Source organism: Trichosurus vulpecula, chromosome 3 (genome assembly GCF_011100635.1).
Source record: "Trichosurus vulpecula isolate mTriVul1 chromosome 3, mTriVul1.pri, whole genome shotgun sequence".
In the NCBI taxonomy this organism is placed as follows: domain Eukaryota; kingdom Metazoa; phylum Chordata; class Mammalia; order Diprotodontia; family Phalangeridae; genus Trichosurus; species Trichosurus vulpecula.
In genome coordinates, this window is record NC_050575.1 from 206,639,532 (window position 1) to 206,667,201 (window position 27,670).

At 38.4% G+C, this 27,670-nt stretch overlaps 1 protein-coding gene across 1 annotated transcript; it reads left to right on the forward strand.

Annotated features, from left to right (window-relative positions):
- The first annotated feature begins 3,021 nt into the window (after positions 1–3,021).
- On the forward strand, positions 3,022–27,385 carry PBK (PDZ binding kinase). The gene is made up of 8 exons (XM_036751694.1): positions 3,022–3,105; positions 7,970–8,067; positions 11,680–11,776; positions 12,756–12,898; positions 19,905–20,074; positions 22,977–23,106; positions 26,007–26,180; positions 27,081–27,385. The coding sequence occupies exons 2-8, from the start codon at positions 8,010–8,012 to the stop codon at positions 27,278–27,280; spliced, it is 972 nt and encodes a 323-aa protein (XP_036607589.1). The 5' UTR covers positions 3,022–3,105; positions 7,970–8,009; the 3' UTR covers positions 27,281–27,385.
- Positions 27,386–27,670: the final 285 nt, after the last annotated feature.

The following is a 27,670-nucleotide window of genomic DNA, read 5'->3' on the forward strand; positions in this document are numbered from 1 at the left end:
CCCACAAAGGGAAGAGTCATTTTAGAAACATCTTTTTCTTGGATTACACTGGAGTCCCCTATCCACCTCAAGTCAGTTCAGGATGAGTCCATGCCATTTACCTCCTCTCTTACCAGGGGGAGAAAGGATTCCTATCTAGTCAACATGTCCTATTGGGTGTTTTCTGAGGTTTGGAAAGGCATTCCAGCTCTCTTTTCCTTTCCTTTCCTCCTCTTCCTCTAGGATAATTAGGATTATGCAAATTACCTGGGGCTATCTACAGTTTCCAAAAGGGAAAGGGATATATATATATATATATATATATATATATATATACACACACACACACACACACACACACACACACACACATAGAAAGAGAGAGATATGTATATGTATATATTTATATATACATATATATGTATATACACCCCTATTAAACTATTCCTTGAGAACAACTTGTATTTTCTTCTCTGCCCCATACAGTGCATTATATATAGTGGACATTTAATAAATGTTCACTGAAATAACAATAAGTGATGTAATAATAATAATAAAGTTAAGATGATGATAATTTGTAAATCTGAATAGCGTTCAGGACAGGGCTCTAAGTACTTGCTAGAAGCAGTATAATAGGATGGGAAAAGCACTAGATTTAGAGAACCTGGTCCAAGTGTGAGGGCTGGCTCTCCCACTTAATTGATTGGGTAATCACTTACCTTGGGTAAATCACTTAACTTTTCTAGGCTCTTAAGTTTCATTAATTGTAAAATGAAGAGGGTTGAATTAGGCAGCTACTAAGCTCCCTTCCAGAATTGTAGCAACACAGGGATATAATTCAAAACTATATCCTGGAACTGAGGTTTATTTTTATATTTAATTTTCCTTTCTTTCTTCTCTTCCTTTCATTCTCAGAGTCAAAGAAAGTCAATAAACATACTATTATGTACCAGGGCTAAGCACTGAGGATACCAAGAAAGGCAAAAGACTTTCCCTAGCCCTCAAGAAGCTCACAATCTAAAGCGGGAAGATTACATATAAAAAAAAAAAGCTGAAACAGGGCAGGGATAAAGCCCCAGAGGGAAATGATCTAAGGAAGTAAGAGTTTCAGTGTTGATTACATCTTGTAGAAAGATGAGTTTCTGGAAATCATAAAATCCAGGAAAGCAGCAGGGCAGAATGAGGTGAATTCTGGGGTGCCCTCCTTAAATCATAGAAGATTTGGAAGGAACTATTTATTGTCTACCCTCCACTCTCTCCAATTGGAGGGAATGAAGGGCCTACGGCCAGAAAACTGAGGAGATAAGAGTGGGGGTTTTTTTAAAATACATTTTTATTTTGCTAAATATTTCTCAAGGAGATTAAACATTTGTTGACATTCTTTTTTTTTTAAGATTTTGAGTTTCAAATTCCCCCTCCTTTTGCCCCTTCCTCACCCATTGAGAAGGCAAATTATAAGATATCAATTATATATGTGAAGCCATACAAAATGTAATTCCATATTAGCCATGTTGCTAAAGAAAACACACACACACACAAGAAAAATTTAAAAAGTGAAAAAAGTCTGCTTCAATTTGCACTAAGAGTTCATCAGTTCTCCCTCTGGAGGGGAATTTTTCGTCATGGGTCTTTTGGAACTGTCTTGGATCATTGTCTTGATCAGAGTAGCTGAGTCTTTCATACTTGGATCATCATTACAATACTGCTGTTATTGTGTAAGATGTCCTGGTTCTGCTCAGTTCCCTTCGAATCAGTTCATATAAGACTTTCCATGTTTTTCTGAAGTCAGCCCCCTCATCATAGCACGAGTGTACCCTAATAATCATATACCACAACTCGTTCAGCCATTCCCCAAGTGAAGGGCATCCACTCAATTTTCATTTCTTTGCCACCACAAAAAGAGCCACTCTAAATATTTTTGCATATATAGGTCCTTTTCCCTTTTCTTTTATCTTTTAGCAGTAGTGCTGGATCAAAGAATGTGCACAGTTTTATAAAGCCCTTTGGGGAGGGGAGAGTTTTAAGAGTTCATTTCATCTTGCTGATGGGCTGTCTTTTTAAATTGCATTGGTTGATTCAATAAAGGGTGATACTAAATAAAGTTTTGAAAAAAAGATGATAAATGGACAGATAGGTGATGGATAGGTAGGCTGATGTAGGGGAAACAGAGACAAAAAGAGGTGACAAGTAGATAAATCACACACACACATATCCAGAGATAACAGATGGTATAAGTGAATGACACCATAGAATGCTAGATAATTTATGGATAGGTATATGTAGGATAGATAGATACAGACAGATAGATTGATAGATAAAAGGATGATAGATGATAGATAATAGAATGCTCTTTATCAGTACATAGGTAGATACATAGATACATATAGATAAATGGATGAGAAACGATAAGTAGCAGAAGGCTCCTTAGCTACATACAAAGGGATGAGTAGGTTCAGCAATCAATCTTAATCAATAAAGCACCTACAATGTGAAGGGCACTGTGCTAAGCTCCGAGGATGCAAAAAGAGGCAGAAAGACACTTTCTGCCCTCAAGGAGCTTACAGTCTAACGGAGGAGACAACAGGCAAACAAATAAAGAAAGCAAGCTGGATAAATAGGAAATAATTAACAGAAAGAAGGCACTACAATCATGAGGGATGAGGCAAGGCTTCCTGCAGAAGGTGAGATTTTAGCTGGGACTTAAAGGAAGCCAGGAAGGTAAGTAGAGGAGGGAGACAGCCAGATAGATAAGGGGAAATGATAGAGTTAGATCTATAGATAGATTGGTAGATAGGGAGGCAGTACATAATAGATAATATATAAATTGTATATGTAGAAATAACTCCAAAATAATAATAATAATGGAAAAGTGTGTAGGGGTGTGTGTGTGTGTGTGTGTGTGTGTGTGTGTGTGTGTGTGTAGGTGGCTGGGGAGGGGGAGCGCAGAGAAAGAAAAGGAGCGAAGCCCGAGAACGCATTCTCATCCAGTTTGTCCCTCTGTCTGCCCCGTAGGATGGAGCGCGCGGGTTTGAAGGCAGCGGCAGTTCGAATCGCAACAGCCTCAGTCGAGTCTGCAACGGCCGTAGAGGCGGGTCTGGGCGCTCGGACTGATCTGTACCGGCTCAGGTAAGTCTGGGAGAGAGGGCAGCGGGGTCGGCTCGGGCTGCTTGTCTCCGCCGGGCCCCCTCTCACCCTCTGGGAGGTCAAGAGCTCATGGAGTCTCAGCCTCCTTCCCTTGGTTATATGGAAACTGAAGCCCAGGGGTCTCCCCGTTAGTACTGCGGAGCTGGTATTCGAACCCGAGGCCGCAGGAGCCCCAGTGACTTAAGGTCACCGCGAAGGTAAAGGGCATTTTTCATAGAAAAATGTGTGACATTTGTGAACACCTAATGAGTTTATTGTGACTTTGAATATATGCTTTTAAAATTCAAAAGTTTTAATTCCTGACAAAGATAAACATTTATAAATGTGATCCGCCCGCTAGCTCTTGGGGTCCTCGGTAATTTTTTTTAAGAGTGTCAAAGGTCCTGAGACCAAAAAGATTGAGAAGCGCTATCGTGGAGAGAGGGGGTCTTGTTCTTCTGAGAGCTTGGACCAGGTGGCTCCCAAAGTCCCTTCCAACCCCGACATCCTGGGAGCCGCCCTCCTTCTCCCTCCTGTAGTCTCAGAACATTGCTTTTCCCTTCTGTTTTTTTCTTTCCTTCTTTCCTGTGTGGTTTTAGGTTGGAGAGAGAGACACACACACAGAGAAAAAAGAAGTGTAGAGAGACATACAGAAACAGAGACCGAAAAAGAGAGAGATAAACAGACAAAGAAACACATAGATACAAAGAAACAAATGTAGAGACAGAGATACAAATAGAAGTAGCGAGACAGAAACACCTGTAGAGACAGAAACAGAGAAAAAGGAATACAGAAAAAGCATCAGAAATATAGAGAAACACAGAAACAAACATATTCAGAGACAGAGGGAAAACGTTACATTCCTTTTGTAGGAAAGAGATGAGTATCACTCTAGGAGGTTGGGAAATGAGATTTCAGCGGTGTAATCGTGCTCCACCCACTGATGCGGATCAACAGGGCTTTATCAGCCTTAAAGAAGTTCCAAACTGCTAAGCTGTTCCTCTCTGCCCACTACTTCATGATATAGTTTGTGCCTTTATAAACCATTGTTAGAATCTGGCTGTGGAATGAATGAATAAAAGAACATTTATTAAGTGCTTACTGTGTGCCAGGTGCTGTGCTAAATTCTGTGAATACAAAGTGAGTTGATGAGAATTTATTAAAACATTTTCTAGGATACTTTAATAGGACCAGGCATGACAACTGATAGAAAAAAAAATTATTATAATTTTAATCTGAAATAAAATACTTCATCCTATCTCTACTTTTTCTTTCCCCTTGTGTAATAAAAAAAATGTACTTTGTCAATTGATTGCAACTTGGTCCTTCAAAGTATTCTTAAATTCTCATCCTTTTATTAAGCACTATGTGCCAGGCACTGTACTAAGCCCTGAGGATACGAATAATGAGCCAAAAAAAAAAAAGACAGTCCCTGCCCTCAAATTGCTAACATCCTAATAAGGAAAGATAACACATAAGCAGGGAACTAACAAGTTGGAATTGGGGAGAGGAAGTAGCAGAACAGGGACATAGTGGCAAAGTCCCTACAATGATGGCTGGTCTGGGTCCTAACTTAAAATGGAATTTCCAGAAAGAGTTCAGTGGAAGAAGAGGCCCATAGAGGGTCCTTTCATGGTGGTAAAGTGCGCTGAGGTGGTAGCGCCTGCTCTCTAGGAAATGGGGGAGACAAAACATACTGGTGTCTAGGGAAGGCAGTTTTGATCTGAGGAGTCACTGAGATGCTGAATTGATCAACAAGCATTTGCCAAGGGCCTACTATATGCCAATGCTAAGCATTGGAGGTGAAAGTTAAAAGTAAAAAGATCTCTGCCTTTAAAGAACTTATATTTTAGTGGGGGGTGGGGGGGGTGGGAGAGGGACGATGTAAATATGTGTGTATATACAAAACCAAGATAATTTGGGAGTAAAGTAGTTGCAGTTGAGGGTGATCAGGGCAAAACCTTGTGAAGAAGGTGGCGCTTCAGCTGAACCTTGAAGGAAACTAGCTCCAGGCATGGGGAATGGCCAATGCAAAGGCACAGGGATGGGAGATGAAGCAATAGTTTGTGAAGTTCGTGAAGAAGAGTTCAGCTGTATTGATAGTGTACATGAAAGGGAATAAAGTATAAAACTGAAATGGTGGTTTGGGGCCAAATTATGAAGGGCTTTCAATGACAAAAGAGTTGATATTTGATTCTAGATGTAGTCAGCCAGTAAACATTTATTAAGTACATACTATATCTATTGAGTGTAGGTGGAGGGGGGCGGGGTGAGGACAACATTGGTCAGACTTCTTTAGATAGATCATTTCAGCAGCTTTGTGGTAGATGAATTGTAGTGGGAAAGACTTGAAGCAGGGAAACCAACCAGAAAGTTGTTGTCCAAGAGTAAGGTGATGAGAACCTGTACTATTGGCAGTTGTGTGAGTAGAGAAAAGGGAATACGTATATAAAGGTTGTTAGGCTTGACAGCAAATAGGCTAAGTGGAATGAGTGTGTGGGTGAAATCCAACCAGAGTTGTAAGTTGGGATGACTGGAGGGTAGTGCTGCCTTCCACAGAGATAGGGAAGTTCAGAAGAAATTTTGTGGGCAGAAAAGATAACATGTAGTGTTTTGGACATGTTGAGTTTAAAGAGTCCTCAAGACATCAATTTCCAGGTGTCCAATAGGCAACTGGTGATGGGACACTGAGGTGAGTAAGGACTGGACAAATGGATATGAGAGTCATCTTCATAGAGATCATCATGGGAGCTAAGGAGATCACCAAGCAATATAGTAAAGAGGGAAAAGAGGATAGGGCCAATGAAAGAGCCTAGGAGGAAACCCATGGTTAGTGGGCATGACCTGGATGAAGATACCACAAAGGAGTCTTAAGGAGCAGTCAAGTCAGCAAGCATTTATTAAATACTTCCTGTGTGCTTCCGGGGTGGGGAACCTGCAGCCTCCAGGCCACATGTGGCCCTCTAGGTCCTCAAGTGTGGCCCTTTGACCGAATCCAAACTTCACAGAACAAATCCCCTTAATAAAAAGATTTGTTCTGTAAAATCTGGATTCAGTCAAAAGGCCGCACCCAAGGACATAGAAGGCCACAGGTATCCCACCACTGTGACACTGTGCTAAGTCATGGAAGATCCAAATAACTATGTGCAAACAATATATACTGGATAAATAGGAGGTAATCCCAGAGGGAAGGCACTAAGATTAATCACTGGGAAAGATTTCTTGCAGAAGGTAGGACTTAAGCTGAGACTCAAAGGAAGCTAGGAAGCAAAGATTAGGAGAAAGAGTCCCAGGAATGGGGAGCAGTCAAAGAAAATGCAAAGAGAGTTGTAATGAGGGAACAATAACAGGGCCAGTGTCACTGGATCGCAGAGAACATGGGTGAGATTAAAGTGTAAGAAAACTAGAAAGGCATGAAGGGATTAGTTTATGAAGGATTTTAAAAGGGGGGCGGGTTTTATATTTGATTCTGGAGGTGGTAGGAAGCCATTACAGTTTTTTGAATGAAAAGGACATAGACCTGAGCTTTAGGAAGATCAGTTTGATAGCTGAGTGGGGATGGACTGGAGTGGTGAGAAACTTAAGGCAGAGAGACCAATCAGAAAGGCTACTTCAGTAGCCCAGGCATGAAGTCATGAGGGCCTACACGGGTGGTGGTGGTGGTGGTGGTGGTGGTGGTGGTGGTGGTGGTGGTGGTGCCGCCGCCGCTGCCGCTGGTGCCACCGGTGCCGGTGCAAAGACGGAGGAAAATGGTGAAGTAATACGAGACTGAGGCTTGGCTGAGCATAATCTGCAATGGAAAAAGATGGCTAGAGAAGAGGACAGTGTAAAGTTAAATTGGTTCACCAAGTGAAAAGAATGCTTCAGAGGACCAAGGTGCAATGAATTGACAAAGTGCATTTTTTTTTACATATACACAAGGGGAAAAGGTGCTGAACTCCCTGAGAAAGGAGGGGAAATGACCTGGGGAGTCAGTATACTTAACCATAATTTTGATTGAGTGGAATCCGTGGGGGCTGGGGAATAGAGGTCAGAAAAAGTATAGCCAGGGGATGCTGTGTCACTAGAGGGAAGTCCCCATGAGGGCTGATAATAAGAGTGTGAAATAAAGAAGTCCAGGATAAAAAGCGACTTTGTTCATTGTGGAAAGGGAAGGAGTGGGCAGGATTGAATTTGGAATCAGGCTGAGGGAGAAGGAGATGACAGAACATAAGGAGTGAGCAGGGGACAGTCTCTCCTCCCAAATAGTGGTTATTAATTTTTGCAGGGTTAGAGAAGAGAAATGGGAGAAACCATGGGGGCTGAGAAGTGAGGTATGTGGAAAGGGTAATAGATTGGAGATGGAAAGAGAAACTCTCAGATTCTAAAGACATTGCAGATCAAGTTGGGCCTGGTCTGGATCTATTCCTTAACTTGAGAGGCAGAGGGAGAGGGAAGAAGTTTTTCAAGGAAGGCAGTGGAGCACTCGTGCCCCACCCCCACCCCCCACCATCAGAGGCTCTGGTCAGTGACTGGGCCAGGGACTGGGTACAGGTGGCCTTTGGGGTAGCTAGTGAAAGTACAGTGTGATGTGAAAGAGGAGCTTGTTTTGCATATATACTTTTGTCTTTTAAGCACAATATAGTGGAATAAGTACTAGGCTGCAAATCAGGATACCTGGGTTCCATTTCCAAAACTGCCACTAATTAACTGTGTGATCTTAGGCCAGTTATTTACCTCTCTCGTCTTTGATTACCTTAGCTGTAAAGCAATGTGACTAGACCAGATGATCTTTGAGTCTCTTCCTGTGCTAAAATTATATAATTCTATATTAATGAGATGGTATTTTCCATGTGGATTCATGTAACTATCTTTTTTTCTGTTACAGAACCTAAGGTTTGCTGCTATTGGTTTTTTTTTTTTTTATAATGGAAGGACCAGATGCATTCAAGACACCTAGCAAATTATCTGACAAGAAGAAATCTTGTAAGTTTAATCAACAAGCAAGGGCCTATGTGCCAGGCACTTTGCTAAATATTTGGGTTACAGAGGTCAAAATGACGTTCCCTGCCCACTCCAGGAGACAACCTGTAGATGTATAAATAAATACAAAATCGACAGTAAAAAGAGGGTACCTCCAGCTACTCTGGACGGGATGGGGCAGTTCTAAACCACATTCCACTAGTAACTGACGAATGTATTAATAAGTCCCTGTTAATGTGTATTAACATGTTAACATTCTGTATAACAGATACTGGGAGAAATAACATAAGTTAGACATAGTCCCCACCTCAAAGACCTTGCAGTTTAGGAAAGCAACAGCTATACTGAACATAACTAAGCTGTAGTACAAAATGGAATGTGAAAAATTTGTAAGAGACAAAAAGTCCTAAGAAAACTCACAAGGGCAGGTGACTTCTATTTTAACCAATCAAGTATTAAGTGATTACACTGTGGCAGGTGCTGGGAATTCAAAAACAAAAATCATATAGTCTTTATCCTCAAGGAACTTACATTCTATAGGAATATTGGGAGAGAGGAGCCTTCTAGCTAAAAGCATCACGTACCTTTGAGCTCCTGAGGAAGTTCAGTCCATTTTCAGATAGCCCTAATTATTAGAAAATTCTTCTTCACATCTTAGCCTAAATTTAGCTCTTTGAAACTCCCACCCATTGTTTCTAGTTCTGCTTGGCTCTAGAGGTCAGAATAAGTCTATTCTCTTCCTTGTGACAGCCTTTCATATCTTTAAGAAAAACTAACATCTTCCTGCTCCCACAATCTTCCTTACGTCAGGCTAAATATCACCACCTCCTTCAACCAAATATTATATGATCTCAAGGCCAAAGCCCTTCACGGTCCTAGTTGCGTTACTGTAGCTTATCAGTTTCATTCCTTAAACAAAATATTGTTAGAGAACTCTCTTGATCTGAGTGAAATGGGAGCTCTTGGGAAAAACATACCCATCAGTAGGCACAGCCTTCTCATGACTGTGGGTCAGACAGGGAGCCAAACTGAAAGCATAGAAATGTGTTAGCATTAGTATTAGCTAAGGAGGCTGCTGATGGAAGCTTTGACTTCCTAGGGTGCAGATTTAGTTTTTATAACTTTTCAGACCCGCTTAGAGTAAGTACATAGCCAATCAGCAGCATTCTTAGGCAACTTAGGATAGATAAGAAATGCTTCACAAGAGAGGGAGGAGTGAAGAAAGGGGAAATCATTCAAGGTATAGAAGGGGGTTTCTGGGGGAATATCTGCCAAGCAGCTGGAAGGGTTACCAGAATGAGAGGACATTCTCTGTTCAAGGGCCAGAGACAAGAGGAGGTGACCAAATACTTTTACAATTGTGAAAGTTTTATTGATAGAAGATACAAGCCTTGCCTTGACCACAACAGGGAAGGAATTCCCTTCTACTGTTGGGCCCAGGAGTCCTAGTTCTAGCCCTGTGGCTAGGCCCTCAGCCCTTGGTTTCTTTAGTGTGGTTAGAGTGTCCTGCCAGTGAAGGTGCAGCTGCCAAAGGTCCTGGTCCCAGCCCTTGTCAGTGATTTATATAGTCCCTTATCAGAGAAAGAAAGAAGTTCCCTGTCACTGGAGCACAGATTTTGAAAACTTAGCCCTTTCTGTCTTCAGTGAAGGCAAGGAATCCTGCATGGGAAGATGCTGAGGGTCCTACTCTCAGCCCTTGTCAGCAATTTATAGAGATAGGGAGGAGAAAAGAGGAATTCCCCACCATCAAAAGATATGGTTCAGTGCTTTTGCCTTTGTTTTTTCCAGAGAAGAGGGAGGACAGCAGCAAGGCTGCCTATTCCATCCTTTCAATGGAGTAGTGGCTGCTAGGAAACATAGTCTTGGACCTTTGGTCAGAGCTCATGAACTAAAGGTCCATGAACTAGTGGTCCAGTCTCAGCCTTTACCCATCTAAGAGGTTCAATTGGATTCTGACAGGAAGGGACAACTACAGGAGTCATTGCAGGAGGCTTTATTAGTGGCGTGTTGATACCACTACCAGAGGCCAGTGGTAGACGTAAACAAGGTTCAGGGGCCTGTAGTATAAGCAGCAAAATCTTAGGAAGGAATGGGGAAAAGAGGGGTGGGGGGAAGGTAGAATTATTTAATACCTGTGAGATAGGCTAGAAGAGCTGATTGCCTAGTGCGGGAGACAACTATGTAGACAAGGGATTGGCAGTACACTGAGTGAGGGTTGACAGGGTCTTTTATAACAATTAGTAAGTTGACCACAAAATCTCCAGTCATATGTGTGTCATCTTCTGATTGGCTTGACATTACATCTTGACAATTCTGTTTGGTAGACATTTTAATGAAGAGGGAGGTGAAGAGTCATCTCAGTTGCTCCCTATTACTTTCTTCCCTAGAGTTAGGAGTAGTTCTCAGGTGTTAGGATTAGTTTGCAAACCTGAGTGTAGTCTGCAGCTGTTTTGATTGAATCGACTTGAATTTGAGTTAAGTGGGTAGGGGGTGAGGTTACCAAGGTAGACCCTGCTAGGGTGCAGCTTCACAAAGGAATTGAGTCCTGAGGGGAGGTAAGTACCAGATGAAAGCTTGGCCTTTAGGCAAGTTTTCCCAGGATGTGGGTGGTAGATTGCTGTTGCCACTGCCCCTGTTTGTTCCTCTTTCTCAAAGAGGACCATGACATCAGGAAGGTGATGCCATGACATGCAAGTGAATTGGATTTAAATGAGAGAGGGCTGAGATATTCCCATTGGGCATTTCCATAAATGGAAGCTCTGCCTTATTTTTTCTGGAACCCAGAAGCTGTGTCAGCTCTTTTCAAGGAAAAGGCAATCAGCCTTTAGGGAAAACAGAATTCCCTCTAAAGAGTTCTCTCAACTACCAGAGTCTTGGCCCTAGGAGCCAAGTTCCTTTAGAACACAGACCAGCCCAGACAGGTAAGTAGAGTCACTAAATATTTAAATCTGTCTTTGAACAGATAGGTGAAGAGTTTAGATTTATACCCTATCAGAGAGCATTAAACTCATGCTGACTTGATTAAATCTTAAAAGTAGAATTAAAATCAATTAAAAAATTAAACTTAAATTTAAAAAGTAGAATTAAAATCAATTTCAGTTTTGTACCTCAGCATATAGTTGGGGGTAGAGCCAAGTTTATCCCCTTGTTTCTTGCATCCGCTGGGGATGAAGGACCTCTAAAGGGGCTCCATGGTTACAAGTCTCTTCAAGATACTTTAAATACATACACTATACTTCTTTCCTGTCAATATAAGCTGCTACTTGCAGGGATGGTATAGGGATGATTTATGCATAGCAGAGCAGTTCCAGATGTGGCTGTACTAGGATCCAGGGCCATTAACTTGTGGGACTACTTGCTATACACTTGTGCACTGACCAGTTGCCTTACTATCATCTTAAAATGCTGAGGAAACTGTTTTCTTTCACTTTATTGAAGCACTCCTTGTGTAGTTCAACAGTGGAGTAGTTTGATCATATTTCTGAATTGTGTTCTTGCTAATAATTTTCTGCGTTCAGTGTTTGAAATTTACACAAAATATTGTCAGTAATAGGTCAACATGATACACTTGTGAAAGTCTTCTTCAAATATTAATTTGTCTTCTTTTATATTTAGCATCATGCTTAACTCCATCATCTGTAGCTATTCCAGCCTCTCCATTTATGCAAAAGCTTGGCTATGGCACTGGGGTAAATGTTTATCTTATGAAAAGGTAAGGAATACAAATAGACATTTTGTATAGAACTCTGGGTCCAGTCTGCCTTTTTGGCGGGGGTGGGGTGGGGTGTGAGGTGGGGGGTGGGGGGAGTGAGGAAGACAGGGAGTTTATTACAGAAATAAATTACTGAGCCAGTCTCAATCATTTTTTAGGTCTACAGGTAGTAGGGTACTAAGCTGTTGTGAGTATGGTTGCCTACCTACTAACATAGGAGGTAGAAAATTTGGAAACTCTACTACCAGTGTTTTCTCCTTGTGTTTTTCCATTCCCATCACACAACTCTATTGTTGGGGCTGAGAATCCAAGGATTCTCAGGTTAATTTTTGGTATGCAGTTTAGATTGTGAAAATACATCTCACAACAGAAAAAAGAAATATTTGAAATCTTGATAGTGAAAAACATTTTTCATTAAATTGCTATCTTGTTTTTATGTCATCGACATTTCTCAATATATATCTTATCTCTTTCCCATAGGGCCATCCCTTATAAAAAGCAAAAAATCAATTCAGCAAAACTAACCAACACATCAAAAAAAATCTGAAATAACTCAGTATTATACACTCAGAGCTCCCCTTTTGCAAAGAATGGATCCTCATCTTTCTTCTTTAGGACTATTCTTGATCATTATAATTTCATGGCTCTCAGTTTTGATTATTTTGTTCTTTCCAATTATATTGTAACCATAATATATTGTCCTGTTTTTTTTGTTTCACTTTGCAGCTCTTCACATAAATCTTCCTATTTATCCTATTCTTTGTTTTTCTTGGCATGGTAATGTTCTGTTACACTCATGTGCCACAACTTGTTAAGCCATTTGCCGACTGATGAACATTACAAAAAGTGTTGTTTAAACGTTGAAATCACTTTAATTCTTTGTTTTAAAATTGAACATTTTGGTCATTTATTTTTAGTACTTTCTCATAGCCTGTTCTTAAGTTTCTACAAATGTTTCATATAATATTTGCTTTTTTAGGTCTCCCAGAGGTTTATCGCATTCTCCTTGGGCAGTGAAAAAGATTAATTCTAAATGTAATGATCATTTTCAAAGTATATATCAAAAGAGACTAACTGATGAAGCTAAGATTTTGAAAAACCTTCAGCATCCAAACATTGTAGGTAAGCTTAAAGAATTTTTAATTTATAAGAAGTATATAATAGAATCTTATTCTACTTAGCCACAAACTGTTTAGACCAGGGGTTCTTAATCTTTTTTTGTGTCCTGGGCCCCTTTGGTAGTCTGGGGAAGCTTATGGATCCTTTCAGATTAATGTTTTGTTGCCTACATTCTTAACTGAATGAAATGCTAAATTTCATTTAGATGTTAGTAAAAATAAAGATACAATTTTTTTCTTCCCTTAAGGGTCCACAGACCCTAGATTATGAACCCTGGCTTTAGACAGTCTTGGGAATATCCCTTATAAACTTACTGACATTTTGATATGGTAACCCTAGTAGAATTAAAGTAATTATTGTCTTCACTGATAAATTTTTCCAGGAGTTGGGAGGAGATAGTTAATATGTAAATTCAGTTATTATACAGTTATAAAATATGAGAATTAGAAGGATCTTCAGCCATCGTCTGTCACGTACATACATTCAGCTATACTCTGTCACATACGTAAAAGGAAATAGAGCGTGTCTGACTAGTGATTGTTCATTCTCTTCTTGAAGACATACCACCTCTGAAGACAATTCTGCTTGCTAAGAAGTTTCTCCTGATATCAAGCCTAAATTTGCTTCCTTGCAGCTTCTACCCACTGCTTCTGGTTCTTCCCAGGGGGCCAAATAGAACAAGTCTGTGCATCTCCTAATGAAGCCCAAGATCAACATTAGCTTTTTGGGCTTCCATACCCTACTGATGATTTGTATTGAGCTTGCAGTCCACTAACCAACTCCCCCACACCCACCCCTAGTCTTTTTCAAAATAACATCTGACCATGCCTCCCTGATCTTGTGCTCGTGGAGTTGATTTTTGTTTTAACACAAGTCTAAGGCTTGAAAGTTCTCATTATTGATTTTTTTTTCACCCTGCTAGATTTAACTTAGGGCTTTGGTCTGTGAAGAGCCTTTTGGGTCCTGATGCTATCATACATCTGTTGTGCTAGCTATCTCTCCCAACTTTATGTCATTTGCAAATTTGATGAGCACATGTTTGTGCCTTTATTCAAGCAATTAGTAGGAAGGTTAAATAGGACAAGATTAAACACAGAATCCTGGGGTAGATCACCAGAGCCCTGCATTAATATTAAACCATTAAAAATTGCTTTTTGAGAGCAGCTGGTCTTGAATCTTATCTATTTGCATTATCTAATCCATACGTTCTTCATCTTCATAAAAATAACTCAAACTATTTGATCAAAAGCTTTGCTAAAATCTATGCAAACTATATTCCACTGTATTTCCCTCATCTATTTAGTAATCTTCTTGAAAACAGGAAATGAGATTAGATTGGTATTACTGGTTTTAATGAACCTTTATTGACTTTCGTGATCACTCATTTCCTTCCCATGTGTTCACCAACCATCTCTAATATGTCCGTTCTAAAATTTTCCCAGAAATTGAAGTTGGGATCTCTGACCTATGTAGTTTAGAGACTCTTCTCTTTCCTTTTTTGAAAATCAAGAACATATTTGCCCTTTTCCATTCTTGTGGTACTCCTCTTGTTTTCCATGATCTTTCAGATATCACTAAAAATGGCTCAGTTATTACTTCTACCCATTCTTTCAGGCCCTGAGGATGTAGTTCATCTGGGCCAGGTGACTTAACTCAATAATGTCAGCTAGTTACTCTCTTAATTACTTATCTTGGGTATCAACTCCTTATTTAGTCATTTTTGTCCTGACATTTCCCATGCAAAAGTCATTGTCTTTTCTCCCTATTTTCCTTATTAGTGAGATGTATTTTTGTACCCAAATGTGTGTGTGTGTGTATATATATGTGTATATGTGTGTGTATATCTATATCTATATATATATATATCTCTAATCTTCTTTGAATAATTCAGCGAAGAAAACAAGCAAAAGAAGAATCAAGCAGCTATTATTCATTCATTTATCACTCCTTGCAAACTCTCATCCCTTCTTTGATCCTCTCTTTTTCTCTGTGTTGCTTTAAAAAAAAAAACACCTCCTTTTTTGTTGCCCTTGGCTTCCCTTGACAACTTCAATTTATTCTGAGTTTTAACATTGCTAATATTTGTTTTTAGAGGACCATTCCATGCTCTTACATTCATTCTTTGTTGCTTAAAAATTAAATTTTATTTTTTTTAACCTAAAAAATCTGCTCCCTCTTTCCATTCTTCCCCCTCCCAACCCCAAAGCGAAATAGAAAAAAAAATCTCAAGCAAAACAAATTTCCTTATTGGCCATGTCCAAAAAAATATGTCTCATTCTGCATTTTGAGTTCTTTACCTTTTAATCAGGAAGTGGGTAGCAGGTGTCATTGTTAGTCCTCTGAAATTCTGGTTGGTCATTACATTGATTGGCATTCTTAAGCTTTTCAAAGTTGTTTGTCTTTATAACATTGTCATCATATAAATTTGTTCTCTTGACTCTGCTCACCTCATTCTGCATCGATTCATAAAAGTCTTCTTAAAGTTTCTCTGAAACAACTCTCTTCATCATTTCTTACAGCATAATAGTATATGCCATCACATTTATATACCATACATTTTTCAGCCATTCCCTGATTTATGAACTCTCCCTCAATTTCTAATTCTTTGCCAACATAAGAAGAGTGGCTATAAATATTTTGTACATGCCTAGAGTTTGTTTTGCTTAGGACCAATCCTTCTCTTAATCTACCCTTTCTTTTATTCTTGACTATCCATCTCTTGTTGCTTTTCTCCCTATTTTCCTTATTAGTGAGATGTATTTTTGTACCCAAATATGTGTGTGTGTATATATTTGTATATATGTGTGTATATCTATATCTATCTATATCTATATATCTATATATCTATATCTATATATAACCTTCTTTGAATAATTCAGGTGGGAGTGAGGTTCAGTTGTCACCTGCTTCCCAATGCCTTCTTCCTTGTTGGTATAAACTTATACTTGTGTACTTTGATTGTATGATAAAACTTTTCCCTTACCTTCTTCCTCCCACTTCCTGCCCCTTGTCTTAATCTTTCCATTCATCTTTTAAGATCATTAGGACATAACAGAACCTCTCACAGGTCCTCTGTCTAATTGACTTCCTTGAGGTAATCAGGATGGCCAAGTGAGACCCAGCATTTTTGCCTGGCTATCCAAACACACACACACACACACACACACACACACACACACACCCTAGAAAATATGCCAAACTGAATTCAGATCAGGAAAGTTAAGACAAAGTCACAGTTTTTCCGGCCCAAGGCAGCTTAAGAATACAGAGGAGGTCTCCTAACTCTCTTTAACCTCTAATGATAGGGTTCAGAGGAGACACACATCTCTCCATGTGAATAGGATAAAAAACTTTGGTCACAGTGAATGAGCATGTTTCATTAATTTTAAAGGTCTTTGATGGAGGCAGTGATAAAAAGCAATGCTCTTTTCCACAAACCACTCCAAACAGTTTTAAAAATGTACCAGAACAAAACCTGATGAAGAAATCCAAAAAAAGTCACAGTGAATCGTTTGTCCAGCCCAGCTTGCCATAGGGAGACAGACAGGTATGCAAACACTGGGGACAGATTTAGATCAGAAGCACATGGCATTTTAGAGCACTCCAGCACTCAGGGAGAGACTGTGCCAGTGCAAGAGGTGGGTCCAGACTGGAGTTCCACTAGACTTATACCAGGGCACTATAAAGGAGACAGGTACAAACTGTTCACCTACTACCTAGTTCCTGGACACCGACCCAAAGCAAAGGAGGGTAACGTTTGTGGGTAGGAAGGCCCTGGGTGGGGTACTGAGAAAGGAGGAAGTTCAAAAGCCAGCAGCAACAGTGTGGCTCAGACCCCAAGCACAGAGCAGAGTCTTATTCCCAGCATCTAGCCCAACCTACAGAGGAATAACCAGGACAGGAATCCTAGAGCCAAAGGGAGCCTACAGTTTTGTCACTCTCAACCAACAGAGCTTTTCAGCAAGTTGAGGGGGCAGAGTCCAGCAGCAGTCTACACTTGTGTAGACCCTATCTTTGTCCCCCTGCTTTGAGTTCTGCAACTATAGGTTTGAATCTGAACAACATAGCTATGGGTTTGCCCTATTTAGAATTCCATCCCGTGGACTCAGTGGTAGACTTAGCTACTACCTGCCAGCTTGAAAAACTTTATTGGTTCAGAATGACAGACCTGTTGGCTTCCCTTTGGGTTGCATTCTTGCCCCAGTTTTTTTGCAGGTTTCAGACCGGGCTGGAAACTATCATAGAGACTCTGCTCTACTCCTTGGGTCAGAGCTACACTGCTACTATTTGCTTATGCATTTGCTGCATGCTTGGTACACAGCTTAGGACCAGAGATCACTCCTTACCCTGGAATATTACCCCTGGTTATGGGTTTCCTCCTCAATCCTTCCTGGATCTGTGACCAGGAACTGGAGAGTGAGCAATGGAGCTGCTAGTTAGAACTCTTCCTCAAGTTTAGGCCCCTCTATATGGATCTGGTACTCTTTGCCTTAGTGTACAGTTTATCCCTGACTGGAATGCTCTGTCTGGTACACTACTGGTCAGACCCTATTTCCAGTTTCTGTACCTCCACCTCCCTTTGCTGACCTGGGTTAGTAAAATGACTCATTGATTTTTTTTTCTCTTGGATTTCCCAGTAAAGATTCAGTGTGGGTGTGTTCTAGATCTTTTTGGAGGAGTTGGGAGGAAGGTCACTGTACTTCTACCTGCTACTCTGCCATCTTGGCTCCACCTTTGTACATTTCTTTTTAAAATCTAAATTGGTTTGGTAAGTTCTGTGCATCTACACCAGTCTTTTCAGATAAATCCCATTTTTCTGTTTTCATTTGAATTTTGTTCTTAAGCATTTCCCATCCCTCTTGGACTGATTTCCTGTATAGCGTGTTAGTCCATGGGGTGCTACTCATGTTTCTGAATCTCTTGAAATCTGTTTTCCTTAGTATAGGATGCATGTTAGACTGTACCTAGATTTCTTCTGTATAACAAACTGAAAGGCAGTGGAGCACCCTCTGTGCCTCCCTTCACCCCAAGGTTGCCATTATGTTACCCCAGCAACCAGTTAGTGTGAATCAGATCCAAAATAGAATTTTCTTTTATTTATTCCTCCAGCTTTTAAAATTTCATACTTTTAAAGGATGAAATAATCACTAAAACAGCCAATACTTTATATCTGTTTTGGTAGAAAGCTCCAGCAGATGTCTGGATAATCGAAGTCCCCCATCACAAGCATATCATGCCTCAGTACCTAGATTTTAATGTTTCCTAAGTTCTTCAGCTATTTCTTTCTGTCCAGGTGGTATGTAGTATATTCCAATGACAGAATCACCTCCACTGACCTTCACCTAAATATTCCCAATCATGCTTCCCCCTTGGTGGTTCTTGCATTTCTTCATATGAGTATATACAGAACCATCCCTATTGAGAACTTCTTGATTCACTCAGTCATCCAAGTGTGTCATCTTGGTGTTTCCCTGAGCTCCTTGCTTATTAATTGCATATATCCAAACAATTATGAAATCTTATTTCTATCCCCATGATATTTTCTGTGTGTATGTGTGTATGTGTGTATGTATGTATGTATGTATATATATAGAGAGAAAGGTCTCTATATATGTATATAGAGAAAGATATAGATACAAAATATATATATATTTCTTCCTTTCCACTTACACAGCTACCTCTCTAGTTCAGGTCTTGCCTGAACTATTGCAGTAGCTTCCTAATTGGTCTCCTTGCCTTTAGTATCTGCCACTCTAATCCATTCCCCACATAGCTGTTAATTTGATTTTCCTAAAACTTAACTCTAACCATGTCCCCTCTTCCCCATCCCTACAACCCCCTGCAAGTTCCCTGAGCCTTATAGGTATAAGCTCCTTTATTTGGCATTTAAAATCCTTTACAACCTGGCCCCTACCTTTCCAGCTTTCTTATGCATTATTCCCTCCTACTCAGTTGTTACTGTCTTCTTGCTGTTCCCCACACGTGTAGTCCATTTCCTTTCTGTAGGCTTATTCCCCATTCCTGGAATACTTTCACTCCTCATTTTCCTCTCTCAGAATACCTGACTTTTTTCAAGGATGAGTTTAAACACTCCTTATGTAGGAGGTCATTGTCCCCCACATACTCTAGCTGCTAGTACCTTCTCCTTATTTTCCATCCACTCTGTATGTTTCTTTTGTATACGTATTTATATACATGTTATCTCCCACGTTAGAATGTAAGCTCCTTGAGGGGAAAGGACTGTTTTTTCTTTTTCTTTATGTTCCAGTACTTAGTGACACAAAATGACACAAAGAAATCACTTAATAAACATTTATTGATTTTAACACAGCCTTTGCTAGATATACTCCGTCTTTAGCTTGGAATCTGTCAGCTCAATGTTTTAAGCTGTGAAATTCAAATTCCATTCTTAGAGGAAGATGCAATTTTTGCCCCTTCTTCAGTTTCTTATCCAAGACTTCATAGCCATTCGCAATAATTTTTAAGTTCCTTCTAAATCTATTTCCCTTCAAATTACAAACCAGTTTTCCCAAATGCATTTGTTAATTTTTGTTGTTTAGTTATGTCTGATTCTACGTGACGGAAGTCCATGGGGTTTCCTTGGCAAAGACACTGGAGTGGTTTGCTGTTTCCTTCTCTAGTGTGTCTCATTTTATAGAAGAAGAATCAAAACAAATAGGGGTTAAGGTCACAGAGTAGCAAGTGTATTTGATCTTCCTGACTCCAGGCCTGATGCTCTATCCACTGCACCAAATTCTTTTCCCAGTTTCTATTACCTTTTATCATAGAGTATTGATTTACTACGTTAATATAACTTAATAGTCATTGATGGGGGAGGCGTGGTGGTAGAAAGCTTCTTTACATTGCTAAATCAGTTTTGTAATTATTTGCACAAATATCTTTGCTTTATTGTATAGCTACTAGTATTGGTTTAGTCCTATATTGCCATAAAAGCAGAACTTTTAATTATCTTTTCCTAGTCTGGTAAGAAAATATCACTTTCTTTAAGGTTATCGTGCATATGCTGAAGCCCAAGATGGCAGTATGTGTCTTGCTATGGAGTATGGAGGAGAAAAGTCTCTCAACGATTTAATAGAAGAAAGAAATACCAACTGCCATTCTCCTTTCCCAGCTGCTACAATTTTGAAAGTTGCTTTGCACATGGCAAGGGGGTTAAAGGTATATCAATACCATTATATTTAAAACTACTTTTATATAGAACACATATAAAGCAAATATATACATATAGTTGATAGTACACACTTTATACTTAAGCACATAGAGAACAGTGTCTTAACAATATCTGCATGAAACGGATGGCATACTTTTCTGAATTCAAAGAGAATTTGCCAGACATTTAATTTAGATTGAGTCCTTGCCTCTTATTAATCATCCTTGTGACCTTGCCCCATTTATTTCTTTAATGGTAAATAGGTAAAAATATGTCTCAGAGATCATAGTAACACTATAAAGATTACTAATTTCACAAGTGAATTTTGAATCTCAGAAGTTGTAATATGCTTAGTAATTTGGAATGCCAACTTTTGATAGGAAATTTGTATTATGTGAGTAATAAATAAGGAATTGCTGCCTGCAAATCAGGTGCCACTTTTACAGATTTTTCTATTAACTAGTGTGAATTTTATTATTCATTACAATGAAAGATTGGAAAACTGTGTACTTAATTTTTTTTTATATTCATAATCCAAAATCTGTATGATATTTTGGAGAGTGAAGGGAAAGGAAGGAAAGCTATGTACCCCTACATAGTCATTGTGTTAAGTATGCACTAAATGCTTTCTATGTGATGCTTATACAAATTACAAATGCTTACATCTTACATGTATTGTATATCATAAGCACCCTAAAGTTCTAACTTCTTGTGATGACTCCTAAGATATCCATAGGCCTCTCAGATATGAAAATGAAGTCTAGCCAAAGAACAAGGTATTATCAATGAGGCACAATCCCAAGGATTGTAGATTATCATACTGGTATGGTATATGTTTTTAAGGCTGGTAAGAATTCCTGAATATTAGAGTAGGGAGCAAAGATGCCATTTATGACTTTAATTTTATCTTCAAGTAATTGTCTAAATATAGTTAAACTAAGTTTGTACAACTGCTATTTTTAGATGATTAGCTACTCTTAAATCACTATATGTGCTATTTTGAATACATCAAATAGCTAAAGTTGATGGGGCTTTTTGATTTTTTTAGCTGTGATTGAAATCTAGACTTACAATATAATCTAAAATCTAGTGAACTTAGGCTTTTAAGTAATTATGGAAAAATTGGAAAGCCTGTCAAAAATCCCATTGTGGGAAAAAAAATGGTTATTTGGTTCTGTTAAAGCAAACAATCAGGCAAATTTTTTTGGGGGGGGGAATAATATTAAACATACTCAAATGTGAAATTTCTCATTGTTAATAGTTCATCTTTTAACCAGATTTCATTTTCACATTTGAGCGAGAATCTTAAAGGTGTGTGGCCATTTTAGTTGGAAGCATCACAAGAGAATTATATAATAATTATACTTACATTAATTAATTTTACTTACTACACTTATAATAGTGTACATTTGTATAGCACTTTATAGCTTTAAAAAATTATTTGATTTGATCTTGACAATAACTGTGTGAAGTAGGTAATATAATTGTTACCATCCCCATTTGACACAGCTGGGTGGTATAGGGGCTCATAGTTCTGGGGCTCAAATCAGGAAGATCTGAGTTCAAAGCTGACCTGAAACATTTACCAACTATGTGACTCTGGGCAAATCAGCCTCTGTCTGCTTCATTTCTCCCAATTCTAATAATAGCAGTGACCTTGAATTGTTTTTGTGAAGATCAAATGGGATAGTATTTGTAAAGTATGCACATAATAGGTCCTTAATAAATGCTTATTCCCTTTTCTTCCCTTTGTCATTCCCTAATTGAAGATATGAGCAAGATCTGACAAGTATTACCATTTTAAGTATGTGGTTCTTCTTATGCTGAATATAATAAAACCCTTTTTTCCTGCTCTCCATTTGTTATTAATGAATAAGTGAATTTTATTTGGTCTTTCCTTACCATGTGATTACATTAAGCACTTGCTATGTGCATAGAATCGTTCCAGCTAGGCCAGTCTTTTTATAGTATATATGCCATGCTCATTCATATCTCCAAGGCTTTGTTTATGCCTGGACTGCTTTTTAATTTTTGAAATTCTACCTATATTTTACAACTCAGCTTTACTTGCACCTCTGTGAAACAGTCCCTGGTCATGCCAGTCTACCTCTAAATTTCTATAATACTTACTGTTCATATTTCCTTCTTTTTATACTTAATAACAAGCTGCTTTATACTCTTCAACTGTTCATGTCCATGCTTTGCATCTCCAATGAGAATGAAAGTTTTCATTGTCCGATGAAAGTTACTCTCTCTTAAATTCCTATCTTCCAGAATGCCAGCAGTTAGGTACTTATAAGGTTGGTAGTCCATATTTTTTTGAGCAATGTCAGACCTTGCTTGAATTCTTACCTTTCCACACAGAAAGATCTGTGTAGATCGTAATTACAGGGAAAGCGGTTACTTTTTCCTTATCAACTAGCTAATGCTGGGTATTAAAATTTATGATCTCCCAATACAGATCTTCAAATGACTAAGCAATACCAAATAGTTAATCTAATTATAAATAGCAGATAAATCAGTTAGGGGGTCTTTAGAACATGGGAATTAAGAGAAGCAGGATGTAATGGTTATTATGTTTGTAAAGCACATTATTGTTTTTGTTGCTTTTGTTTTTGTCGTCATCATTATTGTTTGACCAACCACATCTACCAGTTTTTTCCCTTACTCCCAACCTCCTGGCAGACATGACTTTTATTATGTTACAGTTGTTAAAGTTATTATGTACACTGTTACTGTGTTACAGTTATTAACATAATACTGTTTCTACCTTTAGGAAGAATTAGAACTTATTTTTCCATATTAGAAACTCCATAGTTCGTTATGCACACCCATTAGTGTGGCCACTCTTTCATCAATTCTCTTTTTTGTCATTCTGCTTATGGGAGCTAATTAAACTATTTCTTTTAGTATCTGCACCAGGAAAACAAGCTGCTCCATGGAGATATAAAGTCTTCAAATGTTGTAATTAAAGGTGACTTTGAGGCAATTAAAATCTGTGATGTAGGAGTTTCACTGCCACTGGACGAAAATATGACTGGTAAGTAATTCTCTTTTTCTGTGCGGTTTGAACTAGGTTGTGTTGTTAGGATAAATATTACTTGAAAACAAGACTATAAACTTGCGTGTGTTTAGCATCCTATGGGTATTTAAAGTACCTTAGTCGAGGCAGCTAGGTGGCACAGTGAATAGAGCACCAGCCCTGGAGTCAGGAGGACCTGAGTTCAAATCCAGCCTCAGATACTTGACACACTTACTAGCTGTGTGACCTTGGGCAAGTCACTTAACCTCAATTGCCTGCCTTCCCCCCTCCAAAAAATAAAAAAGTACCTTAGCCTAGATTTATTTACTATTTACTGCCTAAACAATTGCAGTTTTCCTGTAACCTAAGAATTTTAATATTATATCTAATTTCACAATAATTCTAATTTGGATTTGTAAATGAAAACAGGTTATAGAAGCACCCTAGTAAAGTGCTAGTGAATATCTTTGATCTAGCAGCAAAGTAGAGTAATTCGTTTTATGGCATTACCTTGCGATGTTAGTTTTAGAGGTTTGTATCTGTTAGTAGCTACAATGTTTCAATAGAGTATTTATTAAGCACTTAGTATATGCGGTATGCAGACACTGTGCTAAGTGCCAGGGGGTATATATGCAAGCAAGATAATACACAAAGGGGAGTTGGAAAGAGGGTGATACATAGATGACTGCATGGGGTGGAATTAGCTGGGAAGTGGCGTGGAGGCCTGGTTCTCAAGCAAGATAAGGCAAAAGCTCTCCTGTCAGAGCTGGGGGACCCAGGGACAGTGCAAAGTCACAATTGGAGAGAGAGGAGGATGATGACCACAAGATAGGCAGCTTGGGGAGGAGATGACCAGAAATTTTTATATATAATGTGAATTAGTCCATCAATATTTATTGAGTATTTGGTATATGCATAGATCTAAAGCTGGAAGAGACTTCAGAGATCATCTAGACCAGTCTGCTCATTTTAGGGATAGGGAAATGGAAGCCCTTTGTTCAAGTTATTTCTAGGAGAGTGTAAATAGTATAGTCATTTCTACCTTTAAGGTACCCATTTTCTACTCATTACTAGTTTAATAAAAGCAGCACAGAAGTTCTAAACAGTACCTTTTTTTTTTTTGCTTCAATTATTTATTTACTTTTAGTTTTCAAAATTCATTTCCATAAGCTTTAAATTTTCTCACCCTCCTTTCCCCCTCCCTTCCCAAGGCAGCCTTCAATCTGATATAGGCTCTACATGTACATTCCTATTAAACATATTTTCATATTAGTCATGTTGTATAGAAGAATTATAACGAATGGGAGAAACCATGAGAAAGAAAAAAAAAAAGAAAATAGTCTGTTTCGCTCTGCGTCCAGACTTCCTAGTTCTTTCTCTGGACATGAACAGCATTTTCCATCATGAGTCCTTGGTAATTTTTTTAGGTTCTTGCATTACTGAGACGGACTAAGTCTATCAAAATCAGTCCTTGAACACTGTGGCTGTTATTGTGTAATGTTCTCCTGGTTCTGCTCTCTTCACTCAGCATCAGTTCGTATGTCTTTCCAGGTTTTTCTGAAGTCCGCCTGTCATCATTTCTTATAGCACAGTAGTATTCCATTATATTCATATACCACAACTTGTTCAGCCATTCCTCAATTGATGAGCATCCCCTCAGTTTCCAGTTCTTGGCCACTACAAAGAGAGCTGCTTTAAATATTTTTGTACACATAAGTCCTTTTCCCATTTTTAATGATCTCTTTGGGATACAACCCTAGAAGTGGTATTTTTGGGTCAAAGGGTATGCACATTTTTATAGCTCTTTGGGCATAGTTCCAAATTGCTCTCCAGAATGGCTGGATCAGTTCACAACTCCACCAACAATGCATTAGAGTTCCAACTTTTCCATATCTTCTCCAGCATTTATCATTTTCCTATTTTGTCATGTTAGCCAGTCTAATAGGTGTGAAGTGGTAACTCAGAGTTGTTTTGATTTGCATCTCTCTAATCAATAGTGATTTAGAGCTTTTTCCATATAACTATAGATAGCTTTAATTTCTTCCGTATGTGCTACTGAAACGAGCTCTAAACAGTAACCTCTAAAGAGCCATTTCTATGAACAGTGTCATAAACTAATATTTCAGAAGTGCTCTTAAAGGAGGCACCTGAAAGGGGTTTGTGCCCTACCTATCCCATTGCCCCCAGGCTGTTCATTGCCATTCTACCCCATCAGTCCCTAGTTGAGGACCATAGGTAAGTATTTCTTCAACACTTGCTCCTTTGCTTGGCTTAGTAATTATTGCTTGTTGGCTGATGTTTTATACTATGCGGCACACAGTTGTTTAATATTAAAATCTCAGTGCTGCATGTTGAAATATTATTGATGGTTACATGTGACTAGAAAAGGTAGGTGGATCATTTAGCAAGAATTAGAGACAACAGAGGGGAAAGCTAGATAGATGATAATACATTATTCTTCAAGTTACTAAATAATCACAACAGAAAGTTCTCCAATGAGTTGGGTTGATTCTCTGGAGGACTGGTGGGATAATAGAGACAAATATCACACAGGATGAGAAGGCTAGAGGATTTTGATTTGGCTATTAAGAGGCTATTAGGTTTTGGATCTGTACTTCACCAATTTAAAGAAATTCGGATATTTTTGAAGATCAGTGGTAACTAAAGGTTGTTAAATTTTAGAAACAACATTGAATCTTGTATTTATGAAATGTCATGACATTTAGCCATTCACTTTTTCAAATTGCTGATTTTTATCATGTTTCCTAAGTGTTTCTGGGAATATCTGTTAGTATTTTCTTTTTTTAAAAAATGCAGACTATCTGGTAAGTGAAGTGGCATTGATATGTTTTGCACTGAAACTGTGAAATAATAAATACAGCTAATATCCAGTCACTCAACATATTTATTCCTTTCAGTGAGCGATCCTGAGTCACATTACATTGGCACAGAACCCTGGAAACCAAAGGAAGCTCTGGAAGAAGGTGGTGTTATTACTGATAAAGCTGATATATTTGCCTTTGGGCTAACTATTTGGGAGATGTTGACCCTAACCATTCCACACATTAATCTTCCAGAGGATGGTGATGAAGGTATATAAGTGTGCTTCGTTCTTACACTCTAATCTTGTTTGTTTACCTTAGATTAAAGGGTTGTCTGTAAAATGCCACAAATATTATATGTGTACTTTATAACAAACTTGACTCACATTCAATATGTATTTTCACTTGGCTAATATATTTAAAAACATTTGATTATATGATTTAGTAGTTTATTAAAGCATCTTCTCAGTATTTCTGAAAGAAATACAAATATGGTATGGGACCACACAGATATAAAATAAAAGGAAATATAGATAATTCAATGATATATATCAAGATTTTTCTAAAGAAGGATCATATTTGAAATGTAGAGAGACCCATTATTCCAGTATGCTTAGTATTTTAACTAGTTGATAAATACTCTGACCTGATGATTCAAGAATTTAAGGCTTTTGCCAAAACAGATTTAAACCCCTAATTCAAAACATTTTTGCTTGAAGGCTTTTGTTGACATCTGTTAATGTTTTCTCTTCATAGGATATAAAAAAGTGGTCCCTTGTACAAGCTGGTATAGCATAGTTAGGATAACCTTTAAATTAAGATGAGTGGTGATATTCTTTCCACTAGAGTTTGTCTCAGACTTGTTGAAAAGCATTTCATATGGTCTAATGGGAAGAATTGAGAATCAAGTGACATAAGTAATAGTAAATACCTGTTTTACAACACTTTGCGGTTTGCAAAGCACTTTCCGATCCCAGATCTGCTATTGCCAGTCTTTTTGTTATTTCAATTCTGGGAGTTAGTTTTCTCATTTGTAAAATGAAGGGACTGAACTATATGAGTGTGGAGATCCCTTACAATTCTGTGATTCTTTGACCTTAAACTGACTTTCTTTTTAATTACCCATAATTATTTATGTTAATTATATATATCTCTAAATTTATTGAGCAGACCAAACTTTTGATGAGAGCTTATTTGATGATGAAGCATACTATGAAGCACTGGGAACAAGGCCAGCCCTTAACATGGAAGAATTGGATGAATCATATCAAAAAGTGATTGAACTGTTTTCTGTTTGCACTAACGAGAATCCTAAAGATCGTCCCTCGGCTGCACACATTGTTGAAGCTTTGGAAATGAATGTGCTGTGATTATGTAGGACTCACTTTTTCATTTTTGAAACATCGTGACTGACTGATGCATCATTATGTTATTAACAATCATACATTTGTATAACAGCTGAAGGCTATTATTATACCAACATTTCATTATTAAGATTTCCTGAAATAATCTAATAAGAACTGAAAAGCTTTCTTAGAATTTGAATTAGAGTCTCTAATACTAGGATGCTCATTTTCTACTTATGATGCTTATCTTTTAGAAGTGTTGAGGTCAGTGGGTTTTCTTTATACTGCACATGGCTATCTACTCAAGTGCTCATGGGAAGTTGCTGTATAGACTTAAAACACTGCCAATAAAGTGCAGTTAGGCTTAATTTTTAAAATTGTTTTGGGCTAAATGGCAATTTTCAATACCTATAC

Excerpts from the sequence above, each read along its gene's own strand:
- PBK (XM_036751694.1), top strand. The coding sequence starts at position 8,010 with ATGGAAGGACCAGATGCATTCAAGACACCTAGCAAATTATCTGACAAG. Across the intron at positions 8,068-11,679 it reads ATCTGACAAGAAGAAATCTT|CATCATGCTTAACTCCATCA; the intron begins GTAAGTTTAATC and ends TTTTATATTTAG. Across the intron at positions 12,899-19,904 it reads TCAGCATCCAAACATTGTAG|GTTATCGTGCATATGCTGAA; the intron begins GTAAGCTTAAAG and ends ACTTTCTTTAAG.